Source organism: Parus major, chromosome 4A (genome assembly GCF_001522545.3).
Source record: "Parus major isolate Abel chromosome 4A, Parus_major1.1, whole genome shotgun sequence".
NCBI lineage: Eukaryota > Metazoa > Chordata > Aves > Passeriformes > Paridae > Parus > Parus major.
The window spans coordinates 10,459,374-10,478,415 of NC_031772.1; the positions used below are offsets into that span (position 1 = coordinate 10,459,374).

General features: G+C 37.7%; 1 protein-coding gene and 1 long non-coding RNA gene across 6 annotated transcripts in view; one reads left to right on the plus strand and one right to left on the minus strand.

Annotated features, from left to right (window-relative positions):
* The window catches only part of TENM1 (teneurin transmembrane protein 1), a 313,366-nt gene that overhangs the window by 223,522 nt on the left and 70,802 nt on the right, over positions 1-19,042 (minus strand). For all 5 annotated transcript variants that reach the window (XM_015626362.2, XM_015626359.2, XM_015626361.2 and 2 more), the window contains exon 2: positions 15,027-15,305. In XM_015626362.2, coding sequence (XP_015481848.1) covers positions 15,027-15,243 — 217 coding nt within the window. In that variant the 5' untranslated portion in view covers positions 15,244-15,305. The remainder of the gene's footprint in view (positions 1-15,026; positions 15,306-19,042) is intronic.
* The window catches only part of LOC107203858, an 86,732-nt gene that overhangs the window by 19,324 nt on the left and 48,366 nt on the right, over positions 1-19,042 (plus strand). The window contains exon 2 of the long non-coding RNA XR_001521388.2: positions 10,638-10,725. This is a non-coding gene — a long non-coding RNA (uncharacterized LOC107203858). The remainder of the gene's footprint in view (positions 1-10,637; positions 10,726-19,042) is intronic.

A 19,042-nucleotide genomic window follows, 5' to 3' on the forward strand; every position in this document is an offset into this window, starting at 1 on the left:
GCTACAGCTGTGAGCCTGTGAGCTCTCCATAATTCTTGGTTCTGCAAAGGTGCTCAATCAACGATGCTCAGGAAGAGTCAAAGTTAAGAGCCTGCACTGCAGCTGAGACTAACCCAAAGAAAATAAATCAAACCCAAATGGCACTAACATATTAACCTACAGTGCCTCTGTAAACTCTGTCATGCCCTGAAGGAAAGCTTGCCATGGGCTGATAAGCAGAGCTCACACTCTGTATTGCCAGAAATACTTCGTGCCTCGTTATTAAAATATTCACACAGTTGGAGGTGAAGTAATTGAGGCAGTGGAGACAGTAACACAGAAGGCACTTAAAATGTAATTAAGCCATGATCAGAAAAGGGGCACATAAGGGAGAAAGCACTGAAAACAGAGACTCCAGAGAAAACACCAGATTCAAACAAAAATGAGAGCAACTGTGTATTAAACCATGTTCAACGACATTTATATGTACTGCTAAAAGAATCTGTGCAGAATTCAAACACTAAGGCCACAGATGATCAGGGAAAAGCACAATATATACATTTGGTTTAGAGGAACTTCATATACTTTAAGGCATGCCAAGGGGACAGGTGGTTTGAGAGGAAGAGGGCCCCACCCTCACCTGAGCAATTCTCAATCATGCTGGAGATCTAAGAACAGGAATGGTATAGGAGTGTTCAGTGTCTGAATTATTTCAGTTTTATTCTGTGAAAACACAGTTTAGCTGTACTGTTGGCTGTTCTGGAAGGACTGCAGCAGCAACTGTTTCCTCCGCTGAAAAGTCCAGCTCACACATGCACTCACTATATTAAGGAGGGGGGAAAAAAAACCCAGAACGAAAAGACTTAAAACATGTAACTATAAACTTCACAGTTTTAACACATGCAGCATATTCTCTTTGTAATAAACACTGCATTTTAGAGGTACTTAGAGACAGTCCACAGAATTAAGTGTCTATTTTTCTTTCAGATTAACTATTTTACAAGGAAAAAAGATATCAGAAACCCCCCCAGGCTAATATCCAGTTATGCAAGCTTTTTTTTTTTTTTTTCAGATCAAGAAAAAAGGAACCTATGTAAAAAAGTTTATTCTAGCAGATAGCACTATGTGTTAACCAGACCTTAAAATCCTTTTCCATTGTTTTTTCCTATTAAATTGTTTCATTCAAATATGCAGAGTCTTTACAAAATCCAGTTCCCCACGGAGTGTACAAGTCACATGTGGATTTTGCCTTTTTTCACAATTTTTCCATTTAGTATTGTCTCATTTCCCTACCAGCTGCTTCACCATTTCCTGAGCTGCACCATCTCGTGCTGTGTCCAATATTAGACACAGCAGTGACAGAGCAAATGGGAAATAAACAGCACAGCTGATCAGGACAACTGGCAAAGGATGAAAGCAGCACATCCAGAAGTGGCTGTCAGTGAAAAACCCCCAACACATTTGGTTGCAGGAGATTAAACAAGGGATCTTTAAAAACACAGCAAGATCCTCGCTGACTTGACTAATCAGATAGAGCTCTGAGAAACCAGCCTGAGTCCTATTCCAGAGAGCACATGAACTGAGCACTGAATTAGGAGCACGCATGTTCAGCGCTGGCACTCCCAGCGGAGGGAGGAGGAAGGGAGGATGGACTTGAACTCAGTGGGTTTGAACACGATAGTCTTCAACTATTTTGTCAACAACATACACATTCAGAAGAGTATGTACACCCCACAGCTGTCCCCTTCCCACATGTCCCTGCTTTTCTTCAATTCAAAATGAGGAATCAGTGGACAAATGCTGGAACAGACAACTAAACACTGAGTGAGAAGCAACCTGTCAGATGCTCTGCTACTGACTAACTGAAGAGATACTGGCCAGAAAATGTCACAAGTCAGTATTTTCCTGTTTAATACAGTTGTCTTCTTGCTTAGACTAGCTTGAGAAATTACAATGGACACATTTGCTAAACAAGTTTTGAGGCCAATTTTAAAAAATAATGATACAAACATTGTAAAATTGTTCTGAATGTTGTCAAAGACATCAAGTTTGGAAATGCCTCATTTGCAAACAATCTGCTGCTGAACTCTAACCAGTTCAGACACTTACTGATCTCTTACCACTATAATTGTAGCTATTTAGCACTTTTATTCATTTAAATTATAACAATAACAACAGTAATAATATTTACTTAGAGACTAGAAAGAAAACAGTATTTATGTATGTTTTTTATCCTTTAATAGGACCTATTAGCCATTAAAATGTGTTTTATGCACATAATTCTTCCAAAAAGATCGTAAAATTAAACTGAAATATAGATACTTGCTAGCAACATTATTCCACTCAATTGACAATTGGTTAGGCCATTACTACATCCAGTTTAAGGACTGAGATTTCTTTTAGTAACTACAATCTTGTAGAAAAACTTAAAAATCCTGAAATATATTGTCTGAACACTCAATTGATCACATTGGGTATCTAAACTGGAACACCAAGTTACAGCAAACAAGTGCCTTCTTGGTGGCCACTGTGCTGTTAGCTCAGGTCAGGGATTTAGGGAAGCACATGCAAAGATAAGTGGTAGGTACCTCTCTTTTTTTTCCTAAAGCATTGCATAAATGAAGAGTTTTCTAACCCTTATGATGGTCATTTGACCCAAATCTGATAGCACAGATGATGGAGCATTATTAAAGCATGAGGAATCATAAGCTCCATGCTGCCAAAACAGTGACAGCAATGATGGGTTGCGTGAGAAGTTTGGTCTGTGTGAGTGGAGCTGTTCAAGGATGACAATAATTACCTGTGAAATGAATATTCATCACATGGGTGAATTCAAGGCTGAATAATATTTCACTGGATAGCTGGGATAATGTCAGGCAGAAGCTGGCCAAAGCTGACACAGCTCTCTTTGTACCAAGGTCTAGTGCAGCTGTATGACACACAGATGGGTGCCAGGAATTCATGAACTGGAGACACAGCCTGCAGCAGGCAGAGCTACCCCCCCATTACAGTTTGTAAATACAAGCTGAAAATTAGCTAAATAGCTTTTTTATTCCTGAATGTATGCCCATCCCTACACCAAGAAATACATAACTACAATTATTTCTGCAAGCAGTAAATAGCGTTGGGGTACCCAATACCGCCCCTTCCTTTTCTCCATGACTCCAAAATCTGTCCGAGAACACCTTCCTTCTTTACAGTAATAAATTTTGTCAGAGGCAACCATTTCTAAAGGTACAGCCAGTCTCTGCCAACTTCTTTGTGAGCAGCACAAGCCTCCAGCCAGCTGAACACCTGGCAACTGCCCCAAAAGCACAACAGCCACCACTGAGGGACTGAAACAGGACACTTTCAATTTTTAATGTTTTCCTTATTTTTTAATAGATGTTATCAGACTGGGGGAAAACAAACCAATCAACTAGCCAATCCAAACCCCCCAAAAATCCCAAAGAAAATGTGTGCCAAAAGTCCTCAAATGCTATCAATGAAGTAGTAAAAGTGTGGGGATGAGCCAAGAGATACTTTAAAAACAGTGAAATCTTCAAGAGTCCAATCCAGCAGCTAGGGCATAAAGATGCACAAATAATTCAGTAAGGCTTTTTCTTTTAATTGACTGAAAGCAGATTAGTTTCCCCAGCATACAATAAAAGTAAAACTATTAGCATCCATCCTTGAACACCAACATTCTACAGATCAATAGCCAACAATCCAACAATTAACTGCAAACTTTTAAGTAACTGCTGCTACAGTATCAGCTTAAACTCACACCTACAGGCATAATTCTCACTGTTACCAGGTTGAATCATATCCCTAGAATCAACATCTCAATTAATCCTTTGAGAATCTGTATGCAAACCAAACCAACCAAGTAAATCCTACAAGTATTTCCTTTCCAAAGCCACTAATTACACACTTCTGACAAAGGTTACTACTCAAGGTTACGTACTGACACACACAATACATAATTCATAATATACTCATTTGTTGTTAAAGAATGAATATTATTATGTTATTTACAGTAGTGAAGGCAAAGGACTATTTTCATATAGAATTAGTATTAAAAACAGGCACGTGATTTTTCGTATTTTTATCCATAAACAGACATAGGAAATTAATTTTCTCCTGTATCTTCACAGCAAAATTCTACAAAAGAGAAAGTCTTAATCCAAAGACCACAGCAAAATACAAAACTGTGTGTCAGATAGTTTCTCCTAGGACTAAAACCACAAGCCTATAAAAATTAATGGATTAATTTATTAAGTAAATTAATAATTAGGAAATTAATTTTTAAAATCAATAAAACCCCCAAAGTATCTGTGAAAATTCCTCAAGCTAAGTTTAAATGTTGGGGAAGCAATGCAAACCATCATCAGTGCATCAGAACACCAGCTTGGTATAAGGCATTCTTGAATAAGGATGTTTAAGTTACTATGTTCAGTTTTAGGTTTACCTCCAGAAATAGTGTAAAGCTGAAAGTTATGCTTGTGCCAGCTGGGCAGGTGAAGGGCACAGTGTCCTTCATCACAGACACAAGTACAGGGTGTTCTGACCTTAAACTATGCTGTGCTCAGTGACATCATGCAATCAGATTCCCCAGTCAATTTATTACTTCTTTGTTTATTTTACTTTTTTCACTAGAACTCACTAAGTATTAATAAATGTAGAACTGGCTCAGAAAATTTGGATACATGGGAGGAGAAATGAAATATATTTAATACAACCAAGATATTCTTTATGTGGCTGCAGTCACAATAGGAGGAGAAATATTGTTATGCATGTGTTTTCATCACAGTTCTTACACTAGGTAACAGACATGATGGTCATCCAAGATATGCTCACATAAATCAAGATTTATCCAGTAAGAACAAGCAGTTATTTTCCTTTTTTCCTTTCTCAATTGCCATGCAAGGATTTTTTCATACCATGCCCTTCTCTTTATGAATTCTGTATCTCCTTCCAGAAGGAGTAAAAGACAAATTAATTTCAAAATCCATGCCCAAGTACAACATGCGAAAACGTCATCAAGAGGAAATTACTAATACATTTTGCAAGCAGCAGAGGTAAATACCTCTGGGGGCAACTATTAGTCAACATTTCTAATACTTATCAATTTAAACTATCAGTTATTTACTCCAGTTACACAGAACAACCCCAAATTTGTTCGAAGTTCACAAACGTGCACATACACTTCTGATTTCTGCCTTTCCTTTAATGTTCTGCATCTCCATATATCCCAAAAAATCTTATGAAATGTTTTCTGGCTACTTTTCTGGACTAAACAGGGTAAGGTACAAGATTGTTCCTTGAAGAATGCAGGTAGAACTTTTACTATTGACAATACTACAAACATATCTAGTGATAACAATAATACTAACAAATACTAGGAACAGCAAATATGAAAACTCCAACAGAAACAATGTAAGGGAAACACTGCGAAGAAATTATAAAAATAATTCCTATCTCTACCTGAATAGAATAACTGATTTTTTTTATTTAGTTCCTTTGCAAGGAAACACATTTCACACTGGACTTCTGCGTTCAGAAAGTCGCAGCAGCAAGAGGTCCAGATTCCTCTCCTTTCCCAGGTATGCAGGAAGAGTGTTTTTGGCACTTCAGTCTCAAGACAGACCTGTCTCACTTCCAGGGGCCATGAGCAGCACAACCTGATGCTGATCTTGAGCTAGTAACAGCCCTCCCTTGTCTGTAAAGCAAAGCGAACACTCCTGGCTCCCAGGACTAGGCTTTCCTTGGTACTTCAAAAATCAAGCGTGGAGCAAAGCACCTCACATTGATAAAGTCAGTGGCGACACAGAATCCAGCTTGTCAGATACTACTGTCTTCAGTTTTAAGAGAGAAAGACAAGGATTTCTATAACAGTCAATTTCTGAGTACAATATTTTGACAGTCCAGTTGCTAATGTTCTTTCTTACACATGCAGCTTCCATAAAGGTCATCAATTCCAGGACATTAATACTGAATAAAGCATAGATTTTTTACAAAACTTATAATTTACATCTGACTAGTCACAGTGCTAATATTATAATTTGAATTTGCTGGCTTCCTAATAATCTCTTGGTGACTTTCACAGCCACTTTCTATTTTGATATGTGACTTCCCTAGGACCTCAGACTGTTTTTCCTGGGGTTACAGCTGGAAGTGACTACAGCAGTGTTACTCAGTATTCACATTTTGTTATGTAACTGGTGTTTGGGTGGGTAGGGGCAGGCAGTGAAAGAATTGTTCTGCTTGGGTTAACTATTACCTTATTCCTTCCATGCTGTTCTACCAATCTGAGTTAAAGCTACATCATCCAGTTGTAAAGCCTTCCTAAAGAGTGTCAGTCAGCAGGAAACTGATTTTAAGCAACTTCCAATAAAACTGAAATTTTGAAAAGAGAACCTTAGATTTTAAATCACATTCACAGTTTATTTCACATAAAGACCTAAATTCAGAAGAATTTGAGCCTCTTTCTCAAAAGAAAAACTAATTCAAGCTCTATATTGTTTAGGGTACACCCACCACACTGTTTATCCAGATATACAGCAGTGTCCTTGTCTCACTGAGCTACTTCCTGACAGTTCTTTATTTTGAGATGTACAAAACCTTCTGACAGATACATAAATGAGAAACCCTGGGAAGAAATGTTATTTTGTTTCAGCATCTGCTCTACAAATGAAGATAAGCAAACCAGATTCCTAGTTCCAGAAAATGACAGCTCTTCTTTCTTTCAAAGAGAGTGACATGAAAGACACAGCAAGAGAATGTACATTAAACCAGACTTTGGGGCAGAGGCAGAGTTGTGTGCTGGTTCCGCTGTTCTGACACCCACTCCTTGATGCTTGTTCCTATCTTGGTTTAACCCTTGACATCTTGTAAGGAAGAGGCCCTATTAATACAACAAGAACATTTAACAGATACAACTCCAGGTTTTGACAAACAGAATTCCAAAACATTAACTCAAAAGTTTAGGCCTCTCCTGTCGATATTCCATCAGTTTTCACAGGTTACTGTAAAGGTTGCCATATCTCACAGAATCATAGAATGGTTTGGGCTGGAAGGCATCTTGAAGATCATATAGCTCCAATCCCTAGCTATGGGCTGGGATGGCACTCAATATGTCAGGTGGCTTAGGGCCCCATCCAACCTGACCTTGAACACATCCATTGATGAGTCCTCCACAAACACCTCGGTTCCTGTTACACCAGCTGTGTTACTGTGCATTTTTACTTTTATGATTTCTGGCATTTGACACCATGGAAAACTGGTGATTCAGAGAAGAGAATGGAAATTGAGATAGTTTGTATCTGTGCACTGACAAATGGATTGTTAAGCTTGTGTAACATTTGGAGAATGCTTTTTTTATTCTTTAGATGAGGTTTGTTAACAGGGGATTGGAAATGCACTGTGATCCTTTGCTAGTATATTTCCTCTCTCCGTGGGTTTTTTCTCACTTTTCCCTCTCTCTCAGATTCTCACTTTTTAAATCAGAAGAATTACTTATGAGAATGAAACTATTTTTGATTGTATGAGGCATTTTTTTTCACAGAGATGATGGCAGCTGAGACAGGACTGGAAGCAGCTGTACAGGAATGGTGACAGCAGGTTACGAGCTTTTGAAACATGGCTGTGATCTAGGAAGGGAGCATCCACTTCAGCCTCGTGGGGAAAAAAGTGCCTGCACAATCAGTTTGCTCATGTATTTTGATTTAATGAAGGGAAGGAGAAGTATTCCCCCATGAGATTTCAAATGCAGGCACAAACATACAGTTTTCTCACCCCAGTTATTCCAAGGAGAGAAATTTCCAATTACTTGGCAAATCAAGAAAGAGTCTCTGGAAGGGGTCTGAATCTAAGTGCTGCTTTTCCTTTCCTTAGAGTTTGCAGATACTCCCCACAGAGCAGAAGGCTGCAGGCCAGGAAGCCACAGGGAACTTCTCATGGCACTGTTTTTCTTTGGGAGACAGTAACACCACCATGATTAGAACACAGCCAGCCAAACAAAGCACAGCACACCAGGAATCCCCGTTTGTGCAAGAGAATACAGGAGGAGACAATGCACTGGAGCTTTAGGAGTGTGGAGTCTTTTACTCTGCCTCGAATGTAATTTTTTTTGGACAACATGAAGCTCATAAACACTCAGAGCAGATGGTGCAACATACAGCAACAGGAGATGGAGCTTATTAGCTGTCGCTTCCTTCCGCTAGTCCACAGCCCAGAAATCTGAAGGACCTTTAAATCACCCTTTACTGAGCTGAGCCCCTTTCAGGAGACAGTACAAGGGATAAACTGTCTGCACCCACAGACATCACTTCATTATGCTTCAAGTCTCTGCTCTAAAGCACACAGGTACATAACATGCTTAAGTTTTCAGAAGATTTTCTAAAATTAGCAAAACAACCCCCCCAAACATTAGAAGTCTAAGCATCTGGCATTTGTAAAAAAAAAAAAAAAAAAAAAAAAAAAAAAAAAATAATTCTAACAATACAAAATACCTCAACTGCTTTAATATTAACCCTTTCTAGTAATAGCATATTACCAGAAGTCTTCCATTTAAAAAAAAAAATTCGTCCTTAAATCAGAATTTCTAAGAAAGTGCTTGCAAAAATAATTGGTTTCATTTGTAACGAGCCTGCTCGTAACTTCCTCTTACAGTACCCAGGAATGCATCATTCCACTGTCCTACAATCACCTTCCACAGCAGCTCAAGGCAGAACCCTGAACAAATGATGCAGATTAAAGGTTAAAAAAAAATCTCTTCCTTCATTAACCAATGACTCTCATCAAAAAGAAAACACAGGGAACAAAAGAAGTAACTGAACCTAGCTGAAGAGTTCCAAACTACCATACTTCTAAAAGACTGCAAAGAAGTAGTTCTCTTAAGAGCGTTTTTTTTTCTTTTGACGTTCTTTATCTTGTCCTTCTCAAAACTAACAATCTCCCTTTCAGCTACAAACATAAAACATATATTTCACCATGTGCTGTTTACATGTTAATAAATAGCCAATGTAATATATTTTATATTGATAGTCTTTATCACATGAGTACTAAATGTACAAATATGTAACTGGCAGGTGGAGTGATATTGAACTCTAACACCCTGTTCCACCGGCCACCATGTTACCACTGGAGCTCTACCTTCTCAATAACAAGAGATTTGGGATGCCCCTCAATAAAATTTTCCCCTTCACTAACTGCTTTTTGTGGAAGTTTATGAACATAGAGTCCTAAATTCACCCAGATAAGTGCTCCAAATCTCTATTAAAACAATGAAAAATCACTCTACTGGCATTGGTTTTCTTTGGGAGAGCTCCCAAGACCACAGACTTGTGGTTTGTTAGTTTTTTATCTAGCATTATACATAACAGATTAAGGGGAGAATCTAATAAAGGCTTTTTTTCCTTCACACATAATTTAAAATGAAGGTAATTGTAACTAAAAGCACATACTACATACAGTCCAAATTCAACTCTCCATGGCCCTGGCACAGACACAAAGCAGATCTGCTGTCCTGAATGGATTTACATAATTCTGGAATCAGAGGAGAACACGGTTATTATGTAAAAAGCTTTTGCTACTTCACAGATGACAAAACACCACCATGACATTTTCCTGACAGGACAATTTCCTACCAGTGCTTGTCAGCATGCTTTTTATTTATGTCTAGGACCATCAGTAAAACTGGTTTTGACTGGTCATATGATGTTAAGATGTGTTTAAATCTTCCTTCCTAGTAAGCAGAAAATTGCTGAACTTTAATGCATAGTGAAACAGACCTCCTACTCCTGCACCTTGCAAGTAGCTTTTCCCTTCTAGGGAACAAAAGTGCTTTTCAGCACGGCAATATTTCTGTTGCCTCTGTATCCTTGCTATTGCTAGGATGTATCAGAGGGCAGAAAGAGGAATCAGATGGCAACATCAGAAAGCTAAAAAAGAGAGGATGAGACAGAAGTGGCCATAGGCTGCGGAGCTTTCTCACACTGTGACCCTGGACTCTCCATGAAGTCAATGGAGTTCATCTGATGAAGACTTTGAGCATTTAGCTGGATCTGTTTACCTACTGCGCCTGAGGATAATCTCATATGCACTTTTTAGAAAACATGTCACCAATCTGGAGCTTTAGTCCACAAAACGGGTTTCCTTACTTTTTAATGGGCTAAAAGCAAAATAAGCCAATTTTTTGAGGCATCCTGTCATTTCCTACAATACTAGCAATGCTAATTTTTCTCACATGGATTTACCAGAAATTATTTACTGTTGGATTCTCCTATGAGGAACAACTCCATTTTGCCTTGCTCATAATGCAGTTCAATATACTTGCCAGGAAAGGAACGTTTATCTAACCAGAAATTTACTACCATATGCTCATATTGTTAACAATCAATAAACTTTATCATGCCAATGACTCAATCCCAGATAATTATCCTATCAGGAATTCATTCCTCTAAACTAGTGTTTTCTTACAAATCTATAATTAATCTAAAAGCCAGAAAGCTTTTCTGTACTTCCAGTATTTGTAGAGTACAGCTCCTTTCATATTTGCTTTGGTGGAAACAGAGAAAGCTGTGGGAGAAAACAGTTAATTATGTAAACATGTCACAAATAAGCTTGAGAGGCAATCTACGTATGGTGCATCTATAAGAACTTTTTCTTCCTCACAGCCAGGTCCATCAATGATTTTCCTAGAAGAGCAACATTTCTGACGACTTCTGCCAATTCTACTACTTCATCTCTTTCAAGGACAAAACTGTATGTTTACCAATTCTTCCAAGAATTAATTTATTTTGTTTGCCAATATCTCCAAACTGTATGATATTGGGTCTGCCAGGAATTTACTTTGCATGAGGATCTTGCCAGGATGAGATATTGCAGGTTTACATATCTTCAGACAAGAAGGATTCTGAACCTTCCAGTGACTAAGATAGTGCATTTTTAGATACGCACATTATGTGCTTAGCACTGACTCTTTGGGAGTCAATGATGCTTCATCATGAGATTTTTCTATCTACTCACAATGAGCAAAATTTAGTTGAGTAAAATTTAGTTGGGCTTGAAAGAGTCTGTGGTGTTATTTAGTAAAGTTTCTGATGCAAGTAACACCAGACACAGAATTCAGGACTGGACTCTATATAAAGGACACCAGTACTTAACCTGAGGAACAGCATGTAAAAAATCTGCTTGATCAATAGATCATTTATGTACTTATTAAGGTTTTTTTTTCTTTGATATTTTTTCCTGTAAGACCTGTAAAACTAATCAGCATCTCTGAAGTGCAGCATTTGAGATGAAATTTTGGGAACTGTAAGGAGTTAAGTGTAAGCAGTTAAGTATTCTGTATTTGGATGCTGTTTTCAATGTTTGCTACTTATATGATCACATAGCCTTTCAAAATGACACAAAAAATGTTTTGCAAAACACTAACTGCTTTTCAATACTGCAGGATGAGCTCTTTAAAAGCTTCCTTTAAGTTCATGTCATGTCAAGTTCTGGTTGAATACAGATTGTCCATATATGCAAACGTATAAAACCCATGCACTATAATTTTACATAATCCCAGATTTCTATTGAACATTTTCATAGAAAGAATTCCTCAGTATTGACACTAATAATGAAATAGACAAACTGCTTATAACAAAAATATTCACAGAAATGGCTGAGATACAGCAGTATTTTGTGCAACAAATAACATTTTACTCTGAAGCTATTTACTACATTCAGATGACTGCCCAATCTAATTTATATAACCTATCTTGCTTAAGTAGCCAATTCAAATTCTTTTAATTTCCAAAAACATCTGAACTGCCGATTCTTCTCACAAACCTAACCAGATCAGTACTCACACCCCTACACTCATTCCTGTTAGAAGTTTCTCTGTACTAATGATTTTATTCTGACATCATTTCTTCTCACATTCCATCATTAGAGCTCCTTGGAATGCCATCTCACAGTCATCATTATCACTCCACACAGAACTGTTACTGTGTGTACTGCTCTCGTCTGCTCCCACACCTTTCCAGGATGAGGTTCATGGGTATTATCCTCACTGTGCACTCTGTTAATTCATCACACACAGGGTACTATTTCAGCTCTAGCTAGAGAAGAATATTATGCCACTAAAGGAGAGCATTATGGCACTAACTGGGGATACAACCTTTGATGCCCCAGCAGCCTATATAGGTAGAATTATTTTAGGCGAGTCTCCAGCAATGGCATGATGCAGCACTCCTTGCAGAACCATGCCCTTTGAGAAAGGGGTGCTGTGGGGGTTTTGGTTTTGCTTTTTAAATTTCTTTTTCTACATTCTGAAGATATGCCAAACATGAACAACAGCTTTGTTAAAGATTCTGATGAGGCATTTTAGAAAATAATGGATTTTTAAAATAAATCTGTTTACATTTTTATGGATTCATCCAGATTCATAGTTCACACCTAAACCTTTTTCCTTGTGTTGACTGAGTAAAAAACAACCATCACCAGGAACTCCCAGGTCCCACACTGTAAAACTTGGGATCCTTTTGGAAACAGACTGATTGCACTAGAACTGCAGTCGTATCTGCCTGAATTCTGAAATTTCACACACAGCTTTACAAACTGTTTTGCTCTTTGAATTTTGAGCACCACCAGTTTTATATTCCAAATCTGCCAGGCCAAATATTTAGGTTCAATTTGTGGCAGAGAAAAAGCATGATTTAAATGACTAGAAAGATGCCAGGATGAATTCCAGAGAAGCCAAATGGATATACTTGGCAGTGCAACTACGATGTCAGCAATTCCAAACTAAATTCATTACATAAGAGAAGAGAAAACTATGATTTCTAGTACAGGTTCAACTCCATCATAACAAATCAGTGCACATGAATAGGATTTCAAAAAAGTTTTGAGGTGAATAATACAGTATTAAATAATAATAATATACTGACCTACACGATTCAGGGAAGAAGGTGCCTAGCAGATAAGGAAATATTTAAGAGCTGCCCTACGTATTGGCAAAGTACTCTAAGAAGCTTAAGTAAATTTTCTACAAACACAGATATCAAGCCTCATCCTGCAGTTTGAAGCAGTAAAAGACCATCCTTCATCAAAAAGAAAAATACCAGTATTTGAAAAATAGAAGATCTGAAAATTCACACAGTATCTCATAAAAAATAATTTGAATGGAAAAATCTTGGGGCATATAATTTCAACAAAATAATCATACAACCTAAGTAAAAAATACTTTCTGGTCTGCATATGCACATAACTGATTCCTTACAGGTCACTCCTGAGTATCTGAGCTAAGTTAATGCCTGACAACTTCTTACAGAAATGCACACTAATTTGGCCACTTCTCCAGAATTATTAATGTGATTGCTTTCAAAGGTAATGTTCTGGAAGAATAAATTCAACACGACACAAAGGCTGGTTTCTAATGCCTGCAGTAGTGACTGACTCCCTTTTAGAGGTGCCCAAGCCAGTGATGCTGCAGTTGACAGGAGAATCAATAGCAGCAAAGCACTGCAGACCCAGTGTTCTTCAAGGCCCAGGCCTATGCTGAGGTTTTGCTTTCACAGCCACAGGTACAAGCAAGGAGGGAGTTGCTCTAAGATCTACAAGAACATGTACACCCAGAGGTACAATAATACAGCCATATCTCAGTTAATTCAACTCTCATAGCATGTTCAAGATAAAGTCACAAACAACAAACAAATAAGTTTTCTAAACAATCCTCTGTTGAATCTATGTTCATGACTTTTTCATCCCAGAAATAGCAGTTTTGTAGCTCTTTGGAGGGAATATATGCACATAGATTGAGGCAGCCAAGTACTACTACTCCTGTGAATTACAGATACTTTCAGACAACACCAGTATCATGGGTGTTAACTTGAAGCACATTATCTACAGTAAAAAATAAAAACTCTGCAATAACTATGTAGAACAGGTGTTCCAAATTTCATATTAATTTACATATCACAGAAGAGACAAATTTTCTATCTTCAAAAAGCCTATTTTTCATTTCCTTGCAGAAAAATAAAATTATTTTTATCTTCAGAAAATTGAAGAAGACTTTTCTGAGTGAGGGCTTTGGGGGCAGTGTGTGTGTGTGCGTGTTACGGCTTGTTTGAAGATTTTGGGTTTGGTTTTTTTAAAATAAGTACCATAATTTTTAATTGGTAAGTACTGGCCACACTTGAATGTAATTGAACCACTTCCTTGTAGAGCAGGGAGTGACTGGCCCTGGAAACCTGCTGCTGTTACCTTTAAGGGACAGGACTCTCACTGCTTCTAATACACTGATTCCAACAAATATTCTCCCTGTCCCACCATCCTGCCTGGACTGGGGACAGAGCTGAAAGCAGGGCAGATAAGACCTGTTGTTCACTGAGTACAAAAGCAGCATGTGGGTTTACAGAGTCTGTCAGGAAATGTTGCAGTAAATTCTACTCATTCCTTCCATTTCTTCAGTCTCAGTCTTTAGCTTCTGTCTCTAATCAAATAGTAGCTTTTCCTAACCTTAGTTCAGCTATCATCAATGTACAAATATTTGTCCAAATCATGCAAAAGACTAAAACAGAAACTTAACTCCTGGGTTTTTTTTTCTTACAATACACTAATTAACTTCAGTTTTTAAACTACTCAATTATTTATATGATTAGAAATGTTAAGAGAATTGTTGTATTTGAATTAATTCACAGGCTTTGTAAGCACATGCAGAGATAGCCTGCAGCCTCAACACTCATTTTATAGCAAAATGCACCCAACATATGCAAAGGCAGTAAATAATTAATCACTAAAAGTTACTAAGAGTAGCTCCTACTAAAGAAAATATTTGTCTGTAGTTAGCATGTGATGATTTCCAGAATACCAGTCAGTCCATACGGTTAAAAAAACACTTTTTCTTCAATAAAAAAATTCCAAAATTTCTCATATTGCAGTACGATTAAAAATAGGTAAAAAGTGGGTTGATGCTATAAGCCTTTGAGAACAAAATGTTTGCTCAGTTCCTGATATTGTTTCATAGTGCAAAATCAGGAACTAATAATCATAATTAGTAGATAAAATGAATTATTTACCTTGTGTGGACTGGTCGATGGCTTTTCTTTTTCTGCTGTGACTGTTATAGTTAAGTCTTAGCTCTTGGCTATATTCATTCAGAGTTTCTCTTGAGTCATAAGACTGCCTTTGCTTTCCACCATCTTCACTTTCATCTGAAGAACTTGTGTAAGTTAGATCCACTTCATGTTTAACTTTTGATAGTGGCTGGTAGGGTTTGCAGTCCATCTGCTCCATCTCTGATTAAATAGGCTCAAAGTCATGAAAACAAGCAACTGGAATGTCTTAAGGAAACAGTCCTGAAAAAAAACAACAACAATAATTCTTTTCAGACATACTATATATTTTCAGGTCAAAAAGGTCCAGTTTTACTTTTTATTTATATAAACCAATTAAATTTCATTAATATCACTATAATCCAAGAAAGAAACTGAATATGTCATATTTTACTGTTCGGGCTTTTTAAAATAGAATTAAAATAAGAACTACCTGAAGGAGAAAATTAAAACCAAATCACTGTCCTTTAAGTCCAAGCAATAGCTGCATCTTATACAAAAATCTTATATTTGGTATCAAAGCTAAGATGGAACATTTACTATTTCTCTAAAGGGATGCATATTCACCTTAAGTGAAAATAATATTTTAAGTCTTTTAAAATATGAACTCTAGAAAGCAGAAAGTTCACTCTTTTTAAGTATTCCCCCGTGACTTACATTACATCTGATCAAGAATAAGAGACTTCAGACATTAGAAAACCACCAAACTTTTAAAAAATAAAAATATTCCACATTGCTCTAGAAAAGCGTGTATTGGAAAAGGCCATTTTCCTTTACATCTTGAGGACATTCCAACAGGAAAAGGCTTCTACCCTGCAGTACAACCCCTTGTCCTTCCCTCCATCTCCCATCTGAATTTCTGCCAACACATGCTTATACAAATCCTCAATGGAAGCTTCCAAACAGCATCTTGAGTTTCGTGAACGTATTTGTATAATGATGTTCAAATCCAATATCCTTAAAATCATGTGCACTGCAGCTGTAAGTGAGACACTTGTCCTGTATCCTTGCCTTCATTAAGCTGTTTCCATCACTAATTTTAAGACAAACTCTGGGATGAAATAACAGGGATTATGGCACAGCATTCATAAAAGCATGGCTCACAAACAGGGAGCTTTGTTTGGTTTGGTAGTTTTTGTTGTTTCCTTTTTAGATTAGCAGATATTAATAACCTAGAAAAACAAATGTAACAAAAAAAGGTGCCTGTAAACATTACTTCTAGAAGACAAAAAAGCCCCCATGGAAGTTCAAAGAGATTTTACTTAAATAGAAAGCAATTTCTCACAGCTTCTTCTTGATTTTAAGGTCAGCAGTACATGGAAATAAGTTTAATACTCAGTTTGATATCAGCCCATTTCCCATCTGCGACAAGGACTTTAACCCCACATAGCTGCGAGCATAAAAACAGAATCTCCAAAAACAAAACAGAAAAATGAAAACACATAAAAGGTAAACATAAAAAACCCACAGAAAGCACTTCTGAGAGAGGTAAAGAAATGACCAACTTCTGAAACTGTCTGAATATTTGAGACAGCTGGTGGTGCTGCAAGTGTTCCAGAACTTCATCTCCTGCTTGTGTGTCCTCTCAATACTTTTGAAAGGATCTCTTTCCTGAGCAGGAGTGGGAAACACTACACAAAATGTGAAGAGGGAATAAGGCTTCTAACGTTGTAACAAAAAAAAAAATAAATCCAGAAACCCTCGGAGGGAAGAAGTGAGACAGACCACTGCAGCAGAAGTACCACTGTGGAGTGCAAGCCTTGCCTTTGCTTTCTCCAGGTTCCAGGAGGTTATCTGGTGAAAGAGGTTGAAGGTATGTCTTTACTTGAAACACTAAATCTCAGGGAGTTATGTCCAGCCCTTTAACCTGACATGGAACACAGCCCTTCAGAAATCAATGGCACCTGGATAAAGAGCTCTAGTAACCCCAAAGTGACCCAACCAAAAAACAAATCATATGTCCTACTCAACAAAGTGGGCTTGAAAGCACCTAAGCCAATAAAAAAGTCTTCAAGATAGAGACAATCAAAACTATGAAGCAAAAAGCTGCCAGAGAGCAAGGCCAGCTGACAGCACATCATGGGGCTGTAGCCCTGAACAAGGACTGTGGGTTGGTTGCACTGTGCTCAGATAATGATAAGATGGCTCTGCACAAGTTACTACCAAGTAATACTTGTTTCTCCAAAGCTATTTGCTTAAATAATTTACTGTTATTTCCCAAGATTTCCTATTATTGCCTAAGTTCAGTACTTATTCTGGGAGTTGCTTTAATAAGGACAGAAGAATGCAAAGGGGCCGTGACTTGCAAGCACAGAGCTGGCCTAAAAGATGAACTGATGACTCTGTAGAAATGGTTACTGACAGGGAAAAGCCTTCCAATATATTCTGTCTGACAGAATAAATGGAGACAAAGCTACAGAAGCCAGACGAAAACAAGGAGAAATTCAGGGCCTATATTAAGAAGATGCAGTACAGAAGGAATAAATTTTGCCAGGAAGGCAACAAGTGCAAGCAGCCTTGGATGCAGGGAGTGCATCCTGCTTTCAAAAGTGCAAAACCATGAATCTGCAAAATTTGGCTCATTACTGAAACAAACAAAAAAGCCCCCACGAAACCCAAACACAGAAGTTCCCCCTAAAAGATGCTGTGCATCTATGTTGTGGGAGGTTTCAAGTGATTTTTCTTCTTAAACAAGTAATAAATTGTTTTAGGATGCACAGAGACCCATAAAACTTAAGTTGCAGTAAACAACTACTTAAGGAAGATTTATTTGTATTCTTTTAAAACAAGGTCTAATAACTGAAGTCTTTAGTTTATGAGGACTGTTTGTAGCAGGACTATATGTAATGACATTAACCAAGGCAGCAGACAGATGAAATAATTTAATGCAAACAATTCATATTAATTACATATTCCATATATTTCTCTTTCACTGCAGTATTTTCATATGTGCAACCTTCTTATTTAAAGGATGTGCATTTTTTCAATTCTAAATGAATGAAATATGCCCTTAAAAGCTATAATTTTATTATGCCTTTTTATATAAGGACAAAGATGATTAAAAAATATAACCAACTTCTGAATACCATAACATCCCACTGCCCCTGCTCTGCTACTGCTACTGCTGCCATTGCAGCACATGCCTACACTTGCAGCAGCAGGAGGACAAAGCCCTGGCACACGTGTGTGATGCCACAGCTCAGCTTTACTGCTGTACTTCTCTCCACCAAGCCACATCAGCACCAGGCTGGAATCCCCATCATCTTCAGTGCACTCTGCACAGACCAGAAAGACCCAGCATGAAGTTTTATACCCTTTGTGGTGGAAGGATATGGACACAGACGTAATGTAGACACATCCCAACTCACCTACTCATTCACTACCTGAAGGAAGAAAACCTTCAGCTCACCTGCCTAACTCTTCCCTCCCCATGCCAACCCGTTTACCACAGCCATCAAAAACTCAGCAGTGCTAAAGGCTCACAAGGACTTAAAGATGCAGCACCAGAGCATGGAATGTCACGGGAAACTTTGGCTTCCCTTCACAGAGGAACCAAGCTTGTGCTTCCTTTATTTTTGCTTAGGGCATTAGTGTCTCATAAACCCACAGCCACCTGGGCCTGACATGAAAGCAGGTGATAAATAATTTTCAAGAACTGGAAAAATACCTCATAAAATTTTTCAATAAAAAATACTTTTATGCATCAGAAACACATGATTTAAAACAGATCAAATTTTCAACCTTTTCTACAGTAAGAGATTCACGTAAATTTAACAAACAATGGTATGATACGATAACCTGAATTTAAACACTAGCAATCAAATACCTGAACTTTATTTCATATTTGTTTGGCAAAATACAATGCAGTAAGCAACTCAAAATGCTGAAATAGGGAAGGGGTATGAAGAACATTGGCTGGATGTTTACACAGGTTTCTTCAAATAACTGGCCCTCAAGTAACTAAACAGAACACCCAGCCA